We start from the raw sequence: 19,480 nt of genomic DNA on the forward strand, positions 1-19,480 counted from the left end.
CTCCCAGCTAGTCATTGCCATTCTACTGTGTCAGTGTTAAAAATGATCCTTAATTTGTCCGTGTTGCGCCTCAAACATTTGCTTCCCCAATCACATCCTACCTAGAAATCACAAAATATCAGAAGCCCTCTATAGCCCTGATGTGACGGTGCCGTCTAAGACAGGAAGAGACTGTCCTCATTGGAAGGAAGCATTTGCCTGCCCAGCACTGAACCTTTGGCTCTGGTTTTCTTGGTTTACTTTGGGAAGCCGTTCTTGATTCTCAAAGAGAGTTCTACATGTGAAGAGGCTGCTGGTTAGCCGCACCAGTGAGCAGATGCACACTAGACTTCCCCAGATCATGCTTTTCTTTTTCCTCCACACGACTGAAAATTGGTAGATTCTCACATTTACCAAATACGACAAGAACCATCCACTTTAAAATGACTTCTACAGAACAGAGAATAATTTCTCTGTCCTAGGGCTGCCTGGAACAGGCAGCTGGTCCACACACTTCAGACAAGCCTACTCTCAGCCCTCTCAGAAAGCAGGAGAGGATGGCTCCTGTTTCAGGTAAATTATAAATCAGTGCCTTAGTTGAATCACTTGTTGAATCCTGCCTGTAATCACTGAATTCTTACAGTAATGTTTGTTTAACTTCTGGCATTTTTAAAGATCAGAATTCTAAGAACTGGAAGCACGTGTGCCCTAGATGAACTTCTCTTTACTGTAAAGCAGGGATATTGGGCTTAGGGTCTCTTCGGTACTGAGCCTGGTGAGGAGCAAAAACAGATTAGGACAAACAGTTAAAGGGCATTTTTATGTACAGCTTGTTCACACATCCTTCCCGCACTGTCTGGTGCCCCCAGGCCGCCGCCGCTGGCCTCCCTCTGTGCCGCTCTCAGACTCGCCTGGGAGACTTCATCAGCACCAAGGGCGCTACTGCTAGCAGGATGCTGAGGTCTCACCGCCCGCTGCAGGCCCGTGTTTATAACTCTGCACTGGACGCTCTCCCCTGGGCACCCCACAGGCACACACTCCACCTGTCATGGGTTAAACTCAGGTCGGGGGGAGTCAGAGCACCTCAGTCCTGTGACAGAGAATCAGTCCCTGTTTCAGGCTCAGAGAGGGGTCCTGGAGATTACGGCAGGTGCTCCTAAGACGTGAGAGGAGGGAAGGGAGAGAAGACGAGGAAACCGAAGAGGCTCTACGGAAAAGGAGGGGAAAGGCCGTCTACTGACACGCTGTTCTCTCCGACGGGGCTGGTAGGTCGGGGCCTTCGCTGTGAGAAGCATGCTCTCAAGAACTGGGGGAAAACACGGAGAAGAGGAGACGGTTTCTGGACGGCTAGGGAGGTGGTCCCGGGGCTAGCGGAGAGCGGGACCGAGCGTTGCTGGAGGCACGGGGGTGGTGGCCTGTGAGGCTCAGCGCTCAGACAGCCGGGCAGCGGGAGGAGGGATTTTCCACTGACCAGGGTCTGGAGCGGAGCCTGCGGCACGTGATCAGGGTAGCCCCGCTGCCCAACAGAAGCTCCGCGTTCTGTGCAGCAGGTTTGCCAAGCAGGCTCTCAGGGAAGGAAGCCCGTCCCTTCTCCCAGGAAAAGGCGGCACCGGTTTGCGGTTAGTTCGCACATACGCGCGGCGGGCCTCCCCCTCGGGGGGCTCCTCTTCCTCACTCCCTCGGTGTTGTGACCATTCTCAGAGCACAGCCCTTTCATCAGCGACACCCCGCCTTCCTGACAGAGAAGCGGCGGGAGCTGGCAGCGCGCGGGGGACGCAGACACGGAACATTCGCGTCGCCACCAACACGAGCGCCCGTCGGAGGCGGCGTCGCGGGGCGAGGCCGGGCCGGTACTTGTGGGCGGGGCCCCGTTTCCCTCCGGGCGCGCGTCCGCTCTGCGGCTGCCGAGCAGGCAGCCACGCTGGAGCTGCGCGCCCCAGAGGTGCTGCCGCTCAGGGCCGTGGTCCCGGCCGCCTCGCCGCGGAGCACGCGTCGGAGGAGGGGCGGCGCAGAGAGCGCGTGGTGCGCTAGGGCCGCCCGCGCCTCCGGCTGAAGATGGAAGGAACGAGCGGGGCCTTTGTGAAGCGCGGCCAGAACTGCCCGTGGGGACCTGCGGCTCTGGCTGATGCCGCCATGGAGCCCGAGTGCCAGGAGCGACTGCGGCCAAACTCGGCTTTCAGTCGTCAGCAAAAACCTCCAGCCACCCGTGGCCACCCTGAGCCCCTCGCCCCTCACAGGCAGCCCAGAGGCGCTGGAGAGGAGGGATGTCGGGGCATCACCCCTCTTCCTAAGCCCGGCCCTTCCTGGAACCGGTCTGTGAAACACCTGGGCGCCGGGAGGACCCGAGAGTCCCCTCCCCACCCCACCCCACCCCCACCCGGAAAGGCACGGAGGGCGCGTGGGTGTGGCCGGTGGAGACGGCAGCCTTCGCCCAGCACCCACTGCCAGGTCCTTCAGAGGCGTGAGCAGGCTTCCTCCTCCTTTGTTTTGTTTCCTGTCGGGCAGAGAACCCCAGTGGCTGCGCACCAAGCAGAAGGCAGAGCGCCAGCCTCTCCCGCCTGTCTGGCCTGGAGGGGGACGGAAAACTCTGTGGCTCCTAAAAATCATAGATGGTTCTAGATTATCGAGGCACTTTTCCCCCAGAGGTCAGGAGATCCAGAAGTAGGCAGCGTGAGCCAGAAGGGGTAAAATTCCAAGGACAGTCAGTTTGAGTGATGTGATTTGCTTTGGTTAATGTCAGTTTTGGTTTAAAATTATTTATAAAAGTAATGAGAGATTAATTTTTAAATTAAGGCCTCACTCTGTGCTGTCTGTGTTTGATTAAGTAAACGCGAGCGAGGCCGGAAAGGTGTGAGGGAGACGAGCGCCACGCCGCACAGTTAGCGCGGGCGGCCGCCCCGCAGGGCTCGGGCTGCCTCGTGCAGCAGAGAAGGGCAGGTGGGGCCTGGCCCGGCCCAGCGGGGGATGAAATGAAGGGATGTGGAGAGAGTCTGGGCAGAGGACTTAGGCGGTGTTTTGGGGACAATCTGATTCAGTTGTTTTTTAAACTGACTTAGAAGTAAAAGCACTGGTTATAGATGGAAGCCCTTGGCCAAGAAGCTCACTTTTCACTGAAGCAACCAAGTGACAATCTAGTAAGTGGCTCATGCTTCCTGAGAGCCCTTTGGATGGACACAGACACGTCACAGAAGCGAAGACGTGACACGCCTCGTGGGATCTGGGGTTTGGAGGCTCCAGTTAAGGTCCCCTTGGTGCTGCTTTCCCCTGGACCGAGTGGTTAGGAAATGCTTGGTTTTCATCCCTGTTCTCTTTTTTTAAAATAATTGTTCTTTAGATTTCCTGTTAGACTTCAGCACAGGACGTCCAGAAGCAGTCAGGCAGGTCGGTGGTGGTCCAGGCTGCCCCTCTACTCAGCACAGAAGGCCCGGCAGGAATCTGAGACTCCCCTTTGTTTTCACGCATGCTTGGAACTCTGCCCTCAGGTTCTGAGGGAGCTGCCCGCCTCTCGGAGCCATCTTCACTGCAGAAAGGACCTTCGGCTTATCCTCCAAGGGCCCGTTTCCACCACACCACAGCGCTGCTCTGTGCCTGAGCAGTTCTGATTGTTCAGAGCAGCTCTCATGGTTCCCCAGCCCCAGTATCACCAAGCCTCCTGTCACCATCCTCCTGCTTCCCAAGTACGAGTGCCCTGCCGGTCACGCTGCTCTCCTGGCAACTCTGCACGCCCCATCCTGTGCTTGGCCAGCTCTCTGCTTATGCTCCTTCCAGCCTCTCACAGCGGCCCAACCAGGTCCGCCCCCATCGGGCAGCTCTCGGTGTTCTCAACCTTTAACCTCGGTGGCCCGTGGTGCAGAGGGTGTGGCATTGTCATACGCATCCTGTTGATTGTGGCTGGAGCCGTGTTCACTTTTCTGTCCTAGCAGGCTGTCCCGGCTCTCCACTCAGTCCTCAGATGCCCACCAAATGATCCCCCAACCCCCACTCTTAATTCCCCTTTCTTGACTTTTAACAGGTTAACCTCAAAAAGATTGAGTGCCTGCGTGCCAACACGCCTCCTCCCAAGGCACTCCTAGTGAGTAAGCCGGCCAGTCAGTGACGAGGCCTGGTGGGAGGGACCACAGGAAGGAAGGTTTAAGTCAGAGCTGCTCCCCAGAGCCCCAGGTGGGGCCCATCAGCACAGATGACCCCACTCTGACCTGAGCTCAGGGAAGCACACAGTGCAGGTGGCCCGCCTGCAGAATCCCGCTTGGCCTGGACTGTGTGCTAGTGTAGCGCCCTTTCCTTGGCCGTGCACTTACTTGTTTAGCAGCCTCTCTCCTCAGCTGGACCAGGAGTTACTTGAGTCTGCTCGTTCCACCCCGTGATGCACGAGATACAAGATAACAGCTCAAGGAATTTTTGGATAAAATTCCTTTAAAAAATGCTGATACTGTACACCTCTCTAAGTACACTAAAAACCACTGAATTGTACAAGTTGATTTATGTGATCTCCATAAAGTGGTTAAAACAAAGTCCTACTGTATATATAACACAGGGGGCTGTATTCAATATCCTGTAATTACCTATAATGAAAAAGAATATATATGTATAACTGAATCACTTTGCTGTACACCATAAACTCACACAACACTGTAAATTAACTATACTTCAATTTAAAAAAAAAAGTTAAAAGTACTAGCAGATAGTCAAAATGTGTTGCTCCCCAAAACCCAAATGAGAGTCACTCAATCTCAGGTGAGCTCAATATACTCACGGGGTGCGCCACGAGGCACTGCTTCCTGTGCGCCAGGCCAGCGAACAGCTTGGAGGGCAGGAGGCAGGAGCTGGAGCTGCTCAAGACCACGTCATCGTCCATGATTCCATCCAGCTGAGCAAACAGCTGCTGCTTCAGTTCTAGGTCTTCTGGAACACACTCCTGAAAAGGACACCTTCAGGTTACCCCTCAGGGTCACCACACTCAGACCCAAGCAAAGCGCCTCACATTTGACTCCTTCCTAAATGAACCAATTAGAAAACCATCAGCAACATTTAAGAACAGAACAAAAGCTGCCCGAAAATGACAGACCTTGGTACCTGGAAACTGGATGATGCATACGTAGGAATTGTACTTTCTGGTTTCGTGTCAGTTGTCAGTCTGAAAGTTCTCATAATAAAAAAATGCGTGGGGGTGGGGTCACAAAGAGAGCACACAACAGCGCTCCAGGCACCTCGCCGTAAGCCTCAGCAGTAGCCACGCCGCCTGCCTTCCCCGTCTTGCTCATCAGATCAGCTTATCTTCAAGGAAGAATCGTATCTTCATGAAATGAGCAAACATGTTACATCCACAATTCCCAGAAGACTTTTTAAGAATTCATTTCTAATTGGAAATCATTTGAAAAAGCCCTCTATTTCTAAAATTAATAGGAGTAGGAGAGGAGGGTTGAGAAGCAAATTGGGATTAAAGACATAACAGCTGCTCTGAAGTTCTGATTATGTGTGGAGCTGGGGTGAGTGAGACGCCATCCTCAGACACCCGCGTGCAGGCGCACAGGTGAGGCGTGTCCTGGGGACTGCGATACTCAGGGCGGGTGCTGCCCTGCTGCGGATGGGAGCGGAACAGAGCAGGACGTCACTGGACGTTCTGGGCGCCCTTCCCTCCTGCCACCACCCGGGAAATCACACCGGGGGTCACTCCTACCCAAGAGGGTCTGTGAACTCCCCTGTTCCCTGGTGAATTGGAAACAATGGTTCTCAGTAAGGTCTGACAACAGAATCACTTGTTAAAGATGCAGATTCCCAGACCTGCTGAATCAGACTCTGGGTGTGGGTCCGAGTATCTGCATTTTTAATCAGATGTTCTGATGATTTTTGCTCACTGAAGTTTGAGACCCAGTATTCTGAGTTGTGATCCAAAGTGTTGGCCCCACTCCCAGTGGTCTGAGACCAAATACATCCTCAGGGGCCTCCCACTCGCTTCCCCGCCGGACCCTGGCGGAGTGCGGCCTGGGTTGTTACCAGCTCTTGTAGTAGAAGTGGCACAAGCACCAGCAGGTAACCAGAAGGGCACCAAGTCGAGGTGCAGTGCAGAAGCACTGCCACCAGCAGGGCCACCAGGGTTACCCTCAAAAGTAGTGTCTGCAAGTTTAACACCTAAGTTAGTATCTAATGTGGTGAAATCAGCTGTGTAAACATTGTGACATGAGTTCCATTTCTATACCATCTACGAGATTTTAAGTTTTCCTCTGAGGGTGAGGAGTCAATATTGAGTTTGTACTTTTAAAAAATGTAATCAAACCATGTGAAATTTTACTCAGAACAAAAGGTCACATAAGCACCACCTCTCAAAGACGGGGAAAAAATGGAGTCATTTAAGAACTGTGAAGCTCATTGTGTTAAACCCCTTATCAAAGGGGAAAAGCTACAGTAGCTGGCTGGTTGTATTGAGTGGTTCCTGGATCAGTTAAGTCTGCAAGATGGGTTAAGTTTAAATGGAGCCTTGTAGCAAAGCCAGAGACTACGCACGGTGCAGATACTGTGGAAGCCAATAAAGGAGCCCTGTGAATAGCCTCATTGTGAGCCTGTCCCGCAGATTCTCCCCTGAAATTCTACGCCTTTCTTCAGATTGTTTGATTATCAAAGAGGCAAGAACACTCGAACCTGAGGAAACCCAAACCTGCTACAATTATGTAAGGGTTTTAACGGTGAATTTGCTTAAAGTTCTACTGTTGTTAATAGTGACCCGGTTGTGTTCTGTGTGCTGGGCCAGGGTTGCAACGCCTCTGTCCATGTCAGGCCTTGAGTCCATCTCCCCGCTGTTCATGCTTGTCTGAGAAAGGGGGTCCACAGACTGTTACTTGGGACGGACACCCGTGCATGGATCACGGAGGTGGGAGAGGCTGCGGCCACCCTGCCTGTGGAGGCAGCGAGGAGACACGCAGGGAGACAGACACCTTGCTCTGTCTGGGCTGCAGTGGTACCCCCAGGTGAGAACCCCCGGGCTCATCCTGTCATTCCACGGCCTGGCTCAGGAAGGCCACCAGCTGTGAAGGTTTAGCGAAAACGCTCTCACGGCTGAAGGTAATTAGCTTGACTTTGCTTAATTAAACTCTGGCAGCATTTTCAAAGCAACGGCTGTTTGTCTGGAGGTGGAAGAGGTGCAGCCCATAAGAAGCGGTAAGCTCGTGCGCAACCACTGGCTCGGATTCTGAGCAGCAGAACAGAGCTCTGGGGACAAGGAAAGCACCGAGTACTTCCCAAATGTCACAGCTCCTGATGGCACGTCAAAGGAGGCGCTCAGTCATCAGAGCAGCGTCACACAAAGCAGGGGTTACATCTGACACCTCTTTCCCCTTCCACTCTTGAGACGGAGAAACTGAATGACGGTATTAGAGGCCTAATTTTTCACTCTCATTTACTTATATTTTAAAAAGTAAATCACGTATATCCTTTAGTGTTTATCATCAGTGAAAGTTACCAGCGACAGCACTCGACCCAGCGGGACTGCTCTGGAAAAGCCGTATGAGCGCGAGTCAGTGTGCAGGGTGACTCGCCGCCAGAGGAAGCCCCGGCCAGGGGTGCCTTCTGAAGTTTACCCACTTGCTGGGCAACAGCGCGCATTTTCCAAGACAAATATTTTCATGGGGAAAATGAAATTTCGTTGATTTTTGAAAATCAGTTCAGGCATTTTAAGTAGGTGTCCTGTTGCTAGAAAATCTGTATTTGCTAATGCCAAATATCTGGATGTGATCTTCAGTGTGTTTTCCAGAAAGAAAGAAAAACTAAATTAGAAGATTTAGGTACTTAAGTAAGCCAGAAAGAGAAAAAAAAATACCATATGATATCACTCATATGTGGAATCTAAAAAAAAAAAAAAAGACAAATGAACTTATTTACAAAACAGAAACAGACTCATAGACATAAAAAACAAACTTGTGGTTGTGGGGGGATAAATTGGGAGTTCTAGATCCGCAGATACTAACTCCTATATATAAAATAGATAAACAACAAGGTTCTACTGCATAGCACAGGGAACTGTATTCAATCTCTTGTAGTGACCTATTATGAAAAAGAATATGAAAAGGAATATATGTGTGTATATGTACGATCTATTGTGCTGTACACCAGAAATGGACACAACATTGTAAACTGACTACACCTCAGTGAAAAAAAAAAAAAGATGACGCCTTTGGTACTTAAGGTATTTTACGTGCAGAGAAGTTCAGTTAACCAGTTTTAGCAGGAAGACATGACAAGAAAAGAAATTTGAGCTAAAATCCTATTGCAGTCACGGCAGAAAGGAATTCATTCTCAGCTTGAAGATGAACGTGACCTACATTGTAAGTTCTGTCTCAGCACTAATTAAGTCTCTTGTCTCAACCTGTTTGATCATCACCACCAACTTCTTTTCACTGTTTCTTCCGAGAACATAATTTTTAAAATCTATGACATCAACAGACTGCTATGACTAAACTTCAAAAGATGGACATCATAATTACAAAAAAAAAGACAAACCTTGCTTTAGAAGAAATAGGGCACGTGTTAATAAGAAACGAATATCGCAGACAATAAGTACAGTACACTATGCCCTAACCAGAGGCCCATATTTTTCCTTAAAAATCAAAAAGATTTTTTTAAGCATATTATAAATCCTAAGCAGAGTTCTGCAGTAATCTAGAACCTATTATACGCAATCAAGAGAGACCTTCCCAAGTAAAAGCCAGTGCAGACCGCACTGTGGAATGTGACTCCCTGGGGTGCAGATGTCAGAGTTGCCAGGGTTACTGCTGTTTGCTTGAATAGCAGCCCTTCCTCAGGTGACCACAGGGGTGAGAAGCAGGGGCACAGGCGTCAGCTGCTGTCCTGAGGATGTGTCGTTCCCACCCTCATTCCAGCAATTTTTTTGTATCTTTTATGAAATTATTTAGAATTGACTTAAAATGCTTGACACGAAAAAGCAATAAAATTTAAAATACTCCACTTAAGCCTACAGTTAGCATTTAGTTTTACAGCATTTCTAAATGATATGAGGATACGCTCCTGGGGTCATACCCAAATCACCGGGGTAGTGACGGTTGCCCTTCCTGTCCTACTAAACATTCAAAGCCACCAGCTGGTCTGCTTCTTGCCAAACACTGTACTAGAGCCACATCCTGTCACCCTGGTCCTTAAATGTGCGTCTTCCCCTCCCACACCGGAAGCGCTGGGGAGGAGATGGTGGGCTCACTTGCTCCCATAACCTGCAGTCCCAGGCCACATGGGACTCAGGCGCTTGGCCTGGCTCTGCTCCGCAGCAGCCCTTGTGTTTACCTCCCATTCAGAAAGGCCAGCAGATGCGTTTAGAAAGATAGTTCGTATAAATGTATATCTGCTTTTGTTTGTTTATTGGTTTGTCTGTGTGTTTGTTTCCTGAAAACTGACCTGTGGCTGACAATAGAATTTAATTAAAATAGGCCCTCATCAGATTTCTCCAGTTGGTACCACAAGAACTGTTAAAAACAGAAAATGTTTATAACCCTGAAGACAAAGGTGGATAGGCAAATTTATGCTAAATTTTTTGAAAGTTAAAGAGAGTATGTATGCTATTAAAAATTCTGCCCATAAACTGATGAAGATGCCTGGTTCCAGTCATGTGATGTGAGACCTGAAGTCCCCCCTCTGCAGCTGCGTTACTCCCTGCAGACAAGCCGGCCTCTCAGTGGGCAGCTGAGCTCTCGGGAGTGTGCGGTAAAGCACAGGCAGAGTGAATGAGGGAGCCGCAGACCGAGCAGCCAGCCCTGGAGTGACCTGTGCCTGTCGGGGCGGGGAAGGCACGCGGGGGAACTCAGGAGGGGCTGAGCCAGAGGCTGTGGGATCCAGGGCCCATCAGAAAGCTGTATTTTCAGTGAACCGGTAGACTGGTTTACGCCAAAAAACAGCCCGTGTGCTGAGGGACAAGACAGGGAGGCCTGTCTGATCTGGGCTCCAGTGGGGAAGGTTACCCGGTGGAGGAAGAAATAAACTAATGCACTGAATTCATATTCATGGGCCTGGCTTTCACCAGGTCTGGGGTTCAAAATTACACTACACATGTGGTCTGGACATTCACAGACTGAGAAAGTTACATTAAAAATAGCTCCCACGGTGGTGATAACACCAGGAGACACACACTCGAGAAAACTCCGGAAGGATACCTGCTGAAGAGGCCTCACCTCTCCTTGGATTCACAAGTGAAGAGCCCCACTGAAGAGAACTCACCACCCAAATCACAAACATCTGAGACCCGTCTGGACAGACAAAGACCAGAGCCGCACATGCCTGCAAAATAGCAGAATCTAGTAAAATAATCATGTTTCAACTGATTAACAGGATAAGGAATCAGACCCAGAAAGACCAGGACAACTTGGAAAAACATAGACTAGAATATCTAGAAACTGGAATTAAAGTTACCCAGTCAGTTAAGCAGTAGGATAAATGCAGCTGAAGAGAAAATTAATGAACTGCATGCAAGACAGAGCCAAGGGAAGGACCCAGAATGCCGTATGGAAAGGCAAGAACTGACAGGTCATCAAGGAGAGTCAGACAAACCTGCTGGGCCGTTTCCACACCCCTCTCTCAATTACTGTGAAAAAACGTTCAGAACTTCAGGAAGCATGGAAGCACCACAAGGAACAAGCTTGATCTGCTGGAGCCGACTGAGAGAGAGCCTGGCCTCCACTGCTGGAAACACACCCTTTCCAAACACGGAACACTCCCCAGCCCTGCCGATGCATCAGCTGCAGCGCAGGGTTTACTGGCCCAGAGGACTCGTTTTACATAAGCACTCTGCCTAGCAACAGCGCATTCAGGACAGAAATCACAAACCCAGAATTACCCAGTACACTTGGAAGATTGAAAATTAACTTCCAAATAGTTCATGGGTCAAAGTGAAATCCTAATGGAAGTGAAAAGATCCTGAAGACTGAGCAGTGCTGAAATGCTGCACCTCAGTATGAGTGCGACTATGACAGGTCTTAGAAATTTACTCTTGAAAGGTTTTTTAAGAAAACCCTAAAATATTAACAAGCCAAACATCCTGATTAAGAAATCAGACCTAGAAGGGAATAAATCTAAAGAAAATAGAAAAACTCTAATAGAGATAAGACCAGAAATCAATATTCAAATCAGTCCCGGAAAGTCCGGTGACAGTGACAAACCTCTGGAGAGGCCTCTCCTGCCCAGTCACGGAGCAGCAGCCCTCTCTTCACCCAGGAAATCCTGACCAGGCCCGTGGCTTAAAACACCTGCTGTGAACTCGACCCACATTTGTGTCTCCTCTGACCGTCTTCATTTGGAGGCTTCAGATTGACCTCGCCTGGCCCCTCGTCTAGTGCTAGCTGGTGTAGAAACAGCCTTGACTGCGCTGCCAGTCAAATGACCTCCAGAAAAGCAACATCATAATTACAGTCCCCTGCCTGCAAAATCTCTAGGTTTTCCCTACCATCTCACCGTTTTGCAGAATGTTTCTAAAACTTCAGGTTTATGTGATAAAACAGACTTATCATCAGCAATGTCGTCTAACAACAGTTTTTTACTAAATACCTGCCACATGTTTAGAGATGTCATAAAGCCATTTCCCCCAGAAGCCATCTGACCACATCTGGGCACAAGTAAACATGGTGCAAACTCCAGGACTGGGGACATTTTATAGTCCTATGCTCAGAAAGGTCGTCTTAGGAAATGCAGGAGAGAATAAAAGTATTAAGAGAACACTGTCCGTCTTTTGAATTGACATTTAAAAAATGGTTGTATTTAAACAAACATCAGTACTTGGAAACAGGCCTACGAGAGGAGTGCATGGGAGCAGGAATGGCTGTTTTTGTTACTGCCCCCCGCCTGGCTCGAGAACAGTACCTGACCCAGAGGAGGCCCTCGGTGCCCCTTTGTTGAGTGAATGGATGACACGTTCTGTGACGTAGCAGTCAACTTACAACACCCGCAGTGGCAGGTACTCACTCTCGTCTGTCCTCACGTTGCTCTAGAGTGACGTCTAAAGCTGGCTGAAGAACTGATACAGGACATCTGCTGCCCTCAGGCAGCCCAGGGACAATCCTAGCCATTCCTGGACCTAAATGTTCAGACTCCCGCCTACGGACCGGAAGTCTCTCCTCTCCCTAAGCATTTTCCCGACTTGAACTGACGCTGCGTTGAAGTCCAGGTGTTTGTCTGCAGGGCCTGAGGCTTGGGGCAGGCTGACTTCCCTGCTCCGGCTGCTGTGGCCGCCTCGAGAGCAGGACCCCTGCAGCTGCCGACGCCTCCCGTGCGCCCAGCTGCTAGGCATGCTGCTGCTCCCGCAGGAGGATCTCCACTGTGAGCACCGCCTCTGGGGTTTTCTAATAGAAGAAAATCTGCACCTGCATCCGGTGCAGATTCACGGTGTAAAGCAAAACACTGTGCCCTGTCCCAGCGCAGCCTCTCTGGGTACCTGTGTTTGTGTTCTGGTCTAGAGGATTTTGGAATCTTGAGGAAGCAGATCCGCTGAGGGAACTCTGGGAAGACGGGAGTCTGAAATGGACTGACAAGGCAGAAGACACGAGCGTTAACCTGTGCATTCGGACCCAAGTCTGCAGAGGAACCAGTCTACGCACGGAACTTCGCCAGGATGCAGAACAAGACACAGTCCTACTTTCCAAGAAGCACGAGTGCTGGGGGACCAACGCAGATGTGTGTGGCCATGACAGAGCAGGCAACGTAACAAAAGCAGGCAGAGTGACAGGACAGCCCTGCTCCAGCAGGCACGCCGTCCACTTAGCTTAGGACAGACACACTCACAGTGGGCTCTGGTCAAAGTCACAATACTAATGTAGCAGCACGAGCTGCTCTTAAGTGGAATTACTGGGAGAAAACACAAAACAGAAGGAACAGTAAAATGTCCCTGTTTGGTCTCCAGAAGGTCTCACTCACCACCACGCCCCAGGGCCCAGCACTGCACAGGAGGGGACAGACAAACACCCACTTGTACACAGCGTTCCGTTTGGCCACGGTAAACTAGATTGTTTGGACAAGCCCTCCTGCTGAGAACACCTGAAAAAGCTGAAAATACATTATTTTAAAAATCAGTTTGAAGTTACGAGAAGGCAACCAAAGCAGTGAGGAGTAGCAGGTCGAAGGGCAGCCAGAGATAACAGGCCTAATGTTTGACTCCACTCTCATCCTCAGGACAACACCTTTTTCAGAATCACAGACGAAATGCCTGAAATGATGAGCGAGCTTCTGGCAGACTCAGAGCCACCAGGGAAGGTCGGCACTCAAGGCCAGTAACTGCCAGGGCTTGCAGTTCGGACCCTCAGGGGCTGTCCCCTAGGAGTGACGGTGACCAGTCTTCGCAAGCCTCAGCTCACCTCCATCCACAGTTGGTCAGGGGCACATGCCCCAGCCTGGCTTCCTCCCCGGGGAGCTTCTCTGGAGGAAGAGAGCGTCAACCAGAGCCTTAGCTTTTCCTAACAGTGTCTCACACTCAGACTAAACAGAGTAGGTAGAGGAGCCTGGAATAGAAGCCAGGAGAGAGAAAGACTTGAGAAACAGACCCACAGGACAGCCAGATTGTGGTGTTAGCAAACATGAAGTTGGAAACAGCTAAAATTAATGTTTGAGGAACTAAAAGATATTAAATAATTTTAGCATGTAACTAGAAATATAAAAATAATCAAATGGAAATTCAACAACTGAACAATATAGTTAAAAACTTTAAAAGATTTAAAAGCAGATGAGACTTAGGCAAGTAAATAAAAATTTGGAAGATACATTAGGATCAAATATCCAGACTAACGCACTGAGAGACAAAGGAATGGAAAAGACAGAAAATAACATAAGAAAACCACATCTGCCCATTGTTTAATCCAACAACAGTGTCAGGAAAATTCCATGGTACTCCTGTGTTACTATTAAATATTAAAATAGTGCTTACTAAGAACTAAAAAGAAGGAAGTCCTCCTCTTCTGGCAAAACTATTTTACAATTTAGTTTTTAAATTTTTAGCAGTCATTTTTTTTACGTCTACATTTATGCCAAAACGATTTAACCTGCAACTGAATTTTTCTGTTCATGTTACAATAGCTTTTGGTGCTGAGAACAGATTGGCAGTATTACTCCCAGCGCACAAGGGCTTACACAGTCCCACAGGGACATGGTGAGGCCCACTAATTTTCCAGAACTTAGGGCTACTCTCAGACATCAAGTTCTCAAGGTTCAGATGTCAACAAGAAAAACCTAAGGAACAATTGTGATTCAACATCTGACTCATTCAATATGTGATTGGAGGCAAAAGCACAAAAACCTTCCATTACCGAAAACCCATTGTAGGCAGGGGAAGGGAACTGGGGGAGGAACAGGAATGGATGCTAGCCCCACTGTACACCCAACACCCCCACCGGGAGAGCCGGGAGCACTGGGGAGGCCACATCCCGAGGCCCAGGGACACAGTACCTGCCTGAGACTAAAGCTTAGTCAGAACCCCAAGGAAAGACCCTTCACCAGGCCAGCAAGTATTAAGTAACCAGTAACAGAAGAACACTTCTGGGAAGGGACAGAGCCAGGAACGTGAGGGCAGTGCAAAGGGAGACTGAAGGCTGAGGGTGGAGAAGATATCGGGGGAAACCCTCTGGCCAGCCAGTCCGCATCTTACACACAAGGTATTGCTAAAGGAATCTGAAACCTGTATGCACCGAGGGTGACCCTAGCAATGTGCAAACCTTAAAGCTTGCCCAACTCCTAACTAGATTAACTCAAATCCCCACAATAAAAGCCTCTCAGAAGGAAAGGCGTGCCAAATCCCAGGCCTAAATCTGCTGTCCTACTCAAGACGTCTGGCTTTCAGAAACAAAGAATTGAGGCATACGAAAAAGCACACACCCAGGAGACAGAGTGATCGTCAGGACCACGCTCAGGTGGTAGCACGACCTGACACTGAGTTTACAGTAACTGTGACTAATACATAAAGGGCTCTAATGAAGAATGTGGACATCATATGCGTAATTTCAGCAGAGAAATAGGAGCTATAAGAGAGTATCAAAGGGATTGCTAAAAATAAAAAATGAAGGAACAAAAGTGAAGAATGCCCTTGGCATCAGAAGACTCAACACAGTTGGGAAAGAATCAGTTAACTTAAGGATTAGTCGGTGGAAATTATCCAGAATGAAGAACAGAGAGCAGAAAAGACTAAGCAGAGCATATAGAGCATCCAGGACCTGTAGGAAAAATGCCAGATGACCTCACAGGTGTGTAATTGAGATCCCCAAACTGCTAGAGACGGGGAATGGAGCAGAAGAAAAACTTAAAGAAATAATGGCTGGGAATATTCCAGAGCAAATGAAAGTCATTAAATCACATAGGCGAGAAGCTCAGAGAATATAATGCAAGATAAATACCCCTCTTTACCCCTAAATCCACACACATCTAGATATATTATATTCAAATTGCTGAATATGGAGGACAGAGAAACACTGAAGGCAGTCAGAGAAGAGTCACATCGTATATACAAGAGCAAAAGTGAGAACTGCAGGACTTCTTGTCAGAGGTCGCAGAAGATGAAAAGTGATGGAGTGACATTTTAAACGCCGAAGGAGAAGAGCCTGTCAACTCAGAATTCCATAGCCAATAAAAAGATCTCTCAAGAATAAAGAAAAACTTCTGAGAAAAATAGCAACTTAGAGAGTCATTCCCAACCAACCTCATTAATCTATGAACAGGAACAAATTTTAAAGGAAAGTCTGTAAACAGAAGGAAAAAAGTAACCAGACAGCAAACTGTATCTGCACCAAGAAATGAAGAGCACTGGGCATGGGACAAACGGGCATAAAACAAATGAGCTGTTTTCAGTTGCCCAAAATGTAAGCGAATGTCCAAAGCAAAGACAGCAGCAGTGCACTGTAACAGATGACCCCAGTTTATTTTCAGGTCTTGAACCAGCCTTGCATACCTGGGTAAGTCCCACTTGGTCATGGTGTATAATTTTTTCTATATTTTTTGGATTTGATTTGCTGATATTCTGTTAAGGATTTTTACATCTATGTTAAGGAGAAAAAAGTCTTTCTTAGACCTCCTCCTCCTACCTAAAATGCGTTTTTGTCGGGGACGGTATAGCTTAGTGGTGGAGTGCATACCTGGCATGCATGAGGTCCTGGGTTCAAGCCCCAGCACTTCCAAAACAGATGAATAAACCTAATAACCTCCCCTCCAAAAAAGATTAATTTAAAAATTTTAAAAAATGTGTTTTTGTAATAAAGACCAGATATAAAACACTAACACTTTGTATAAGTCAGTGTGAAAACAGCAGCGTTGCATACACGTCCCCCAGCCCCGGAGAAACGTCTCTGAAGGAAGTAGAAGAGAAGTGGGCAACAAGAACGTACCCATGAGGTTCTCAAAGGGAACTGTGACGTCAGTCAGAGTTACTGTTTAACCAGATTGTAACCAGAGATCACACACGATCACAACGTGATTAAGAAAATTTGAGCCAAGATTTAAAAATCAGAAATAAAAACTCCAGTTTCTCACTTGCTTGGTTAATGTGAAAAATCAGAAGGTTCTGCCAATCCTAGGTGTCCTTCCTGGGCCTGAATGCCACCTGTCCCTGTTGGAAGGGATGTCAGTTCACTGCTGCCCACCTAACCGAGTCACTCTTCCTGTCACCAGCTGGACCCCTGCAGGATTTGAGTTTCGATTCTTGCTCTGAACAAACAGCCAATTAGCCGGCATCATCATGGAATCAGTTGCCAATTCTGAAGAGAATCCAAATTAATCTGTGATGTCACACGGCACATTCATGGACAGTTCACTCAAATATATCCCCAGAGGTTTGAAAACCAGGGTGCCGGCAGGACCACAGGGCACTGCCCTGGGCAGAGGGGGCAGCTGGGACCACAGCCGACTGGCCCAGCTCAGGAGGCCAGGAGGCCTCCTCACCCTCCAGCCCACGCGTCTAGAAACGCGTGAGTTACGTACACAGTTCTCAGGCTCCTAGTAGCCACATTAAGGAAGTACAAGCAACGGGTGAACTTAGTCTTACCGGTGTACTTTGTGTAACTCGCCATACCCGAATGTCAGCGTGTAACTGGCGCTGAAAACTGAGATATTTTACATTTCTTTCTTTTTTCCATAGTCTTTGAAATCCAGTGGGAGCTGTACACTATTTCAGTGCCAGCCAGCATGTCTCAGCGCCCCGGGGCCACAGGGGCGGGCAGCTCGGGGCCCAGTGGACACCTGGTGCCCAAGTGGCCGCCAGCATCCATCTGCCAGCAGCTACAGCGAGAAACCGCAGTGCACGTCTCTCCAAAACCAGTTTAAAAATGTGTTCGGTCTCTCCATTTTAAAAAATACATTAAAGAAACAGACACTGCAACCAAATCAGAAGTAGGAAGTAGAGGTCCACCTGCCTTTCCCCTCCTAATACAAGCTTCACTGTGAAAGCAGTTTAGTTAGGTTTTTTCCCCTAGTTTCTACGAACGTGCACACACGTGATTTTTCTCAGTATCTCACAAGCACCTTGAAGAACCCTTCCCACTCTGTCCGCAGACGCTGGGCAGCTTCCTCCTCTGTCCTCACTGGCCAGGCTGTGGCAAAGCTCCCTCAGGGCAGATTTAGGGGCTCAGGCTTCCCTAGGTGGTGCCCAGGGGCTGGTGGGCAGTGGCCCTGGTGCCACCTCTTCGTCTTGGCAGAGGTGACAGGCTGTGCTGTTTCTTTCCTCAGAGTCAGTAGTTAAATAGCCTGTTGAAGAGTAACTTATGGGTGTGTGTGTACACATCAGTGTGCAGCGAGTGACTTCATGGCATGAACACGCATGTGCCGGGTGTGCGAGTCCTCACAGCCCCCGGGCCCCCCCGGCCCGGCTGCAGGGTCCCCCGCGGGCAGCCACCAGCCACCATTCAAGTTGCGCCTGCCTGAACGGAACACGGTGCGCCGTCGTCCACCTGCTGCTGGTGGCCCGGTGGCCTCTGTGCGCTGCCCGTCTCCCTGCTGGGCTGCCTGCCTTCTCCGGGCGGGCTACGGACTTTCCGTGACCTGGGCGCCACGGGCGTGGCTCCGGCTGATGCCTGCCTCTGCGTTTCCTGCACAGCCCGTCTCGCCCCACAGGGACTTGGCTCCCCAGGTGCCCCGCGTGCGCCTCCCACTCTGTAAGGCCACCCGCTAGGTCAGCATCAGGACCCTCCTGCCTTCTAGAACATGACGTATATGCCCCAGCTCGTGTTTAATGGGGGCCTATTTCTAGTCCTTACTAATAACGTGGTGTCGCGGGTACCATCTTCCTTTAGATGTCCGGCCGGAGCGCCAGGCGGACACGGTCCTGCCCTCAAGCAGCTCATTTTCGGGTAGAGAAAACCAGATAAACCGACTCCCACAGTGCAGCCTGGTCCACCCAAGGCAGGACCCCGTGAGTGTGGCGGCAGCGGGGCGAAGCCTCGCTGGAGCAGGCGGGGAGCCTCAGGGAGGCCCCCCCGAAGCACAGGAGTGTTCACAGACCTTCCATGAGCTCGGGGGGCGGCGGGGAGAGCAGGGAGCAGAGACCACAGCCTGTGCCCAAGGACGTGACTGCGGGTCTGGATCGGGGTGGGGGGCAGTGCTGATAGCGTGGCCACTCAGAGAGTCTGAAGCAGCAGCAAACAGAACTGGCCTGAGAAGCAGGGCCACCACGGAACGCGGGGGCCTAGGTGGGAGGTCAGGTGAAGACACGTCTGGAGTCGGGATGTGGATGGCGCTCCCTGAGTAGGTGAGCCCCTCGGCTCTCCCACGGTGGGAGCCTGGAAGCAGCAACTAAGCAAACCGTGGCGGGTCTGGGCACCACCTGAGGAGGGTTCTGGAGCCCCGCCAGCCCCCTCGGGGGCGGTGATGCGTCCGTCGACTTGCCAGTGGGAGCGTTTCCTTGGCAGCTCCGCGGGCTGGGAGGCCATTACGCGCACGGAAGCTGTCCTGCAGCCTGCATGTGAAGTCATCGCTGAGTGCTTGTTTCACTCTTGGCCGCGTTTGCGGGGCGAGAGCATGGTTTCACCCGCCCAGCTCTGTGCAGAGGAGGCTGGACGGAGCCTCGGGCTGGCCAGCTCACACAAGTCTGGACCACTTCCCGGAGGAGGCTACCGAATCCATTCCTTGCTGAAGCCAGAGACGTGGGGTGGTTTTTCTATACTTGTAGGAACCGCACATTCAGACAAACTTTGTAACCAGAAATACAGCCAAAGTTGCCTAACTTGAGCTGAAATATAAAAAAGCTTAAGAAAAACAGTTGGCAGCTGCTTTGCTGCAAACGTAATCGAGTTAAGACGAGGCCACGCCGGAGTGGAGTGGGCCCCAGCCCAGGGCCTGGGGTCTCCATGAAGGGCAGGAGAGCGGGGTGTGGGCACAGGGACACGGGAGGCACAGGGGAGAAGCCACATGGTGACAGAGGGACAGCCGCCACCAGGAGACGGACCTGGGGGAGGACACTCCCCGACGCCCTCCAAGGGAGCACGTCCCCGTGACACCGTGACCTCCGGCCTCTGGCCCCCAGTTACGGGAAGGTCACCAAGTGTGTGGTGTG

The 19,480-nt window shown here is 50.2% G+C and overlaps 1 protein-coding gene across 4 annotated transcripts in view; it reads right to left on the reverse strand.

Annotated features, from left to right (window-relative positions):
- CRYL1 (crystallin lambda 1) overlaps positions 1-19,480 on the reverse strand; it is a 70,446-nt gene that overhangs the window by 16,528 nt on the left and 34,438 nt on the right. For 3 of the 4 annotated variants that reach the window (XM_074377877.1, XM_074377875.1, XM_074377876.1), the window contains one exon: positions 4,733-4,894. The exons of the other annotated variant lie outside the window; for it this stretch is intronic. In XM_074377877.1, coding sequence (XP_074233978.1) covers positions 4,733-4,894 — 162 coding nt within the window. The remainder of the gene's footprint in view (positions 1-4,732; positions 4,895-19,480) is intronic. 4 annotated transcript variants of the gene reach the window in all.

The sequence above is a fragment of the Camelus bactrianus genome, chromosome 14 (genome assembly GCF_048773025.1).
Source record: "Camelus bactrianus isolate YW-2024 breed Bactrian camel chromosome 14, ASM4877302v1, whole genome shotgun sequence".
Lineage (NCBI taxonomy): Eukaryota > Metazoa > Chordata > Mammalia > Artiodactyla > Camelidae > Camelus > Camelus bactrianus.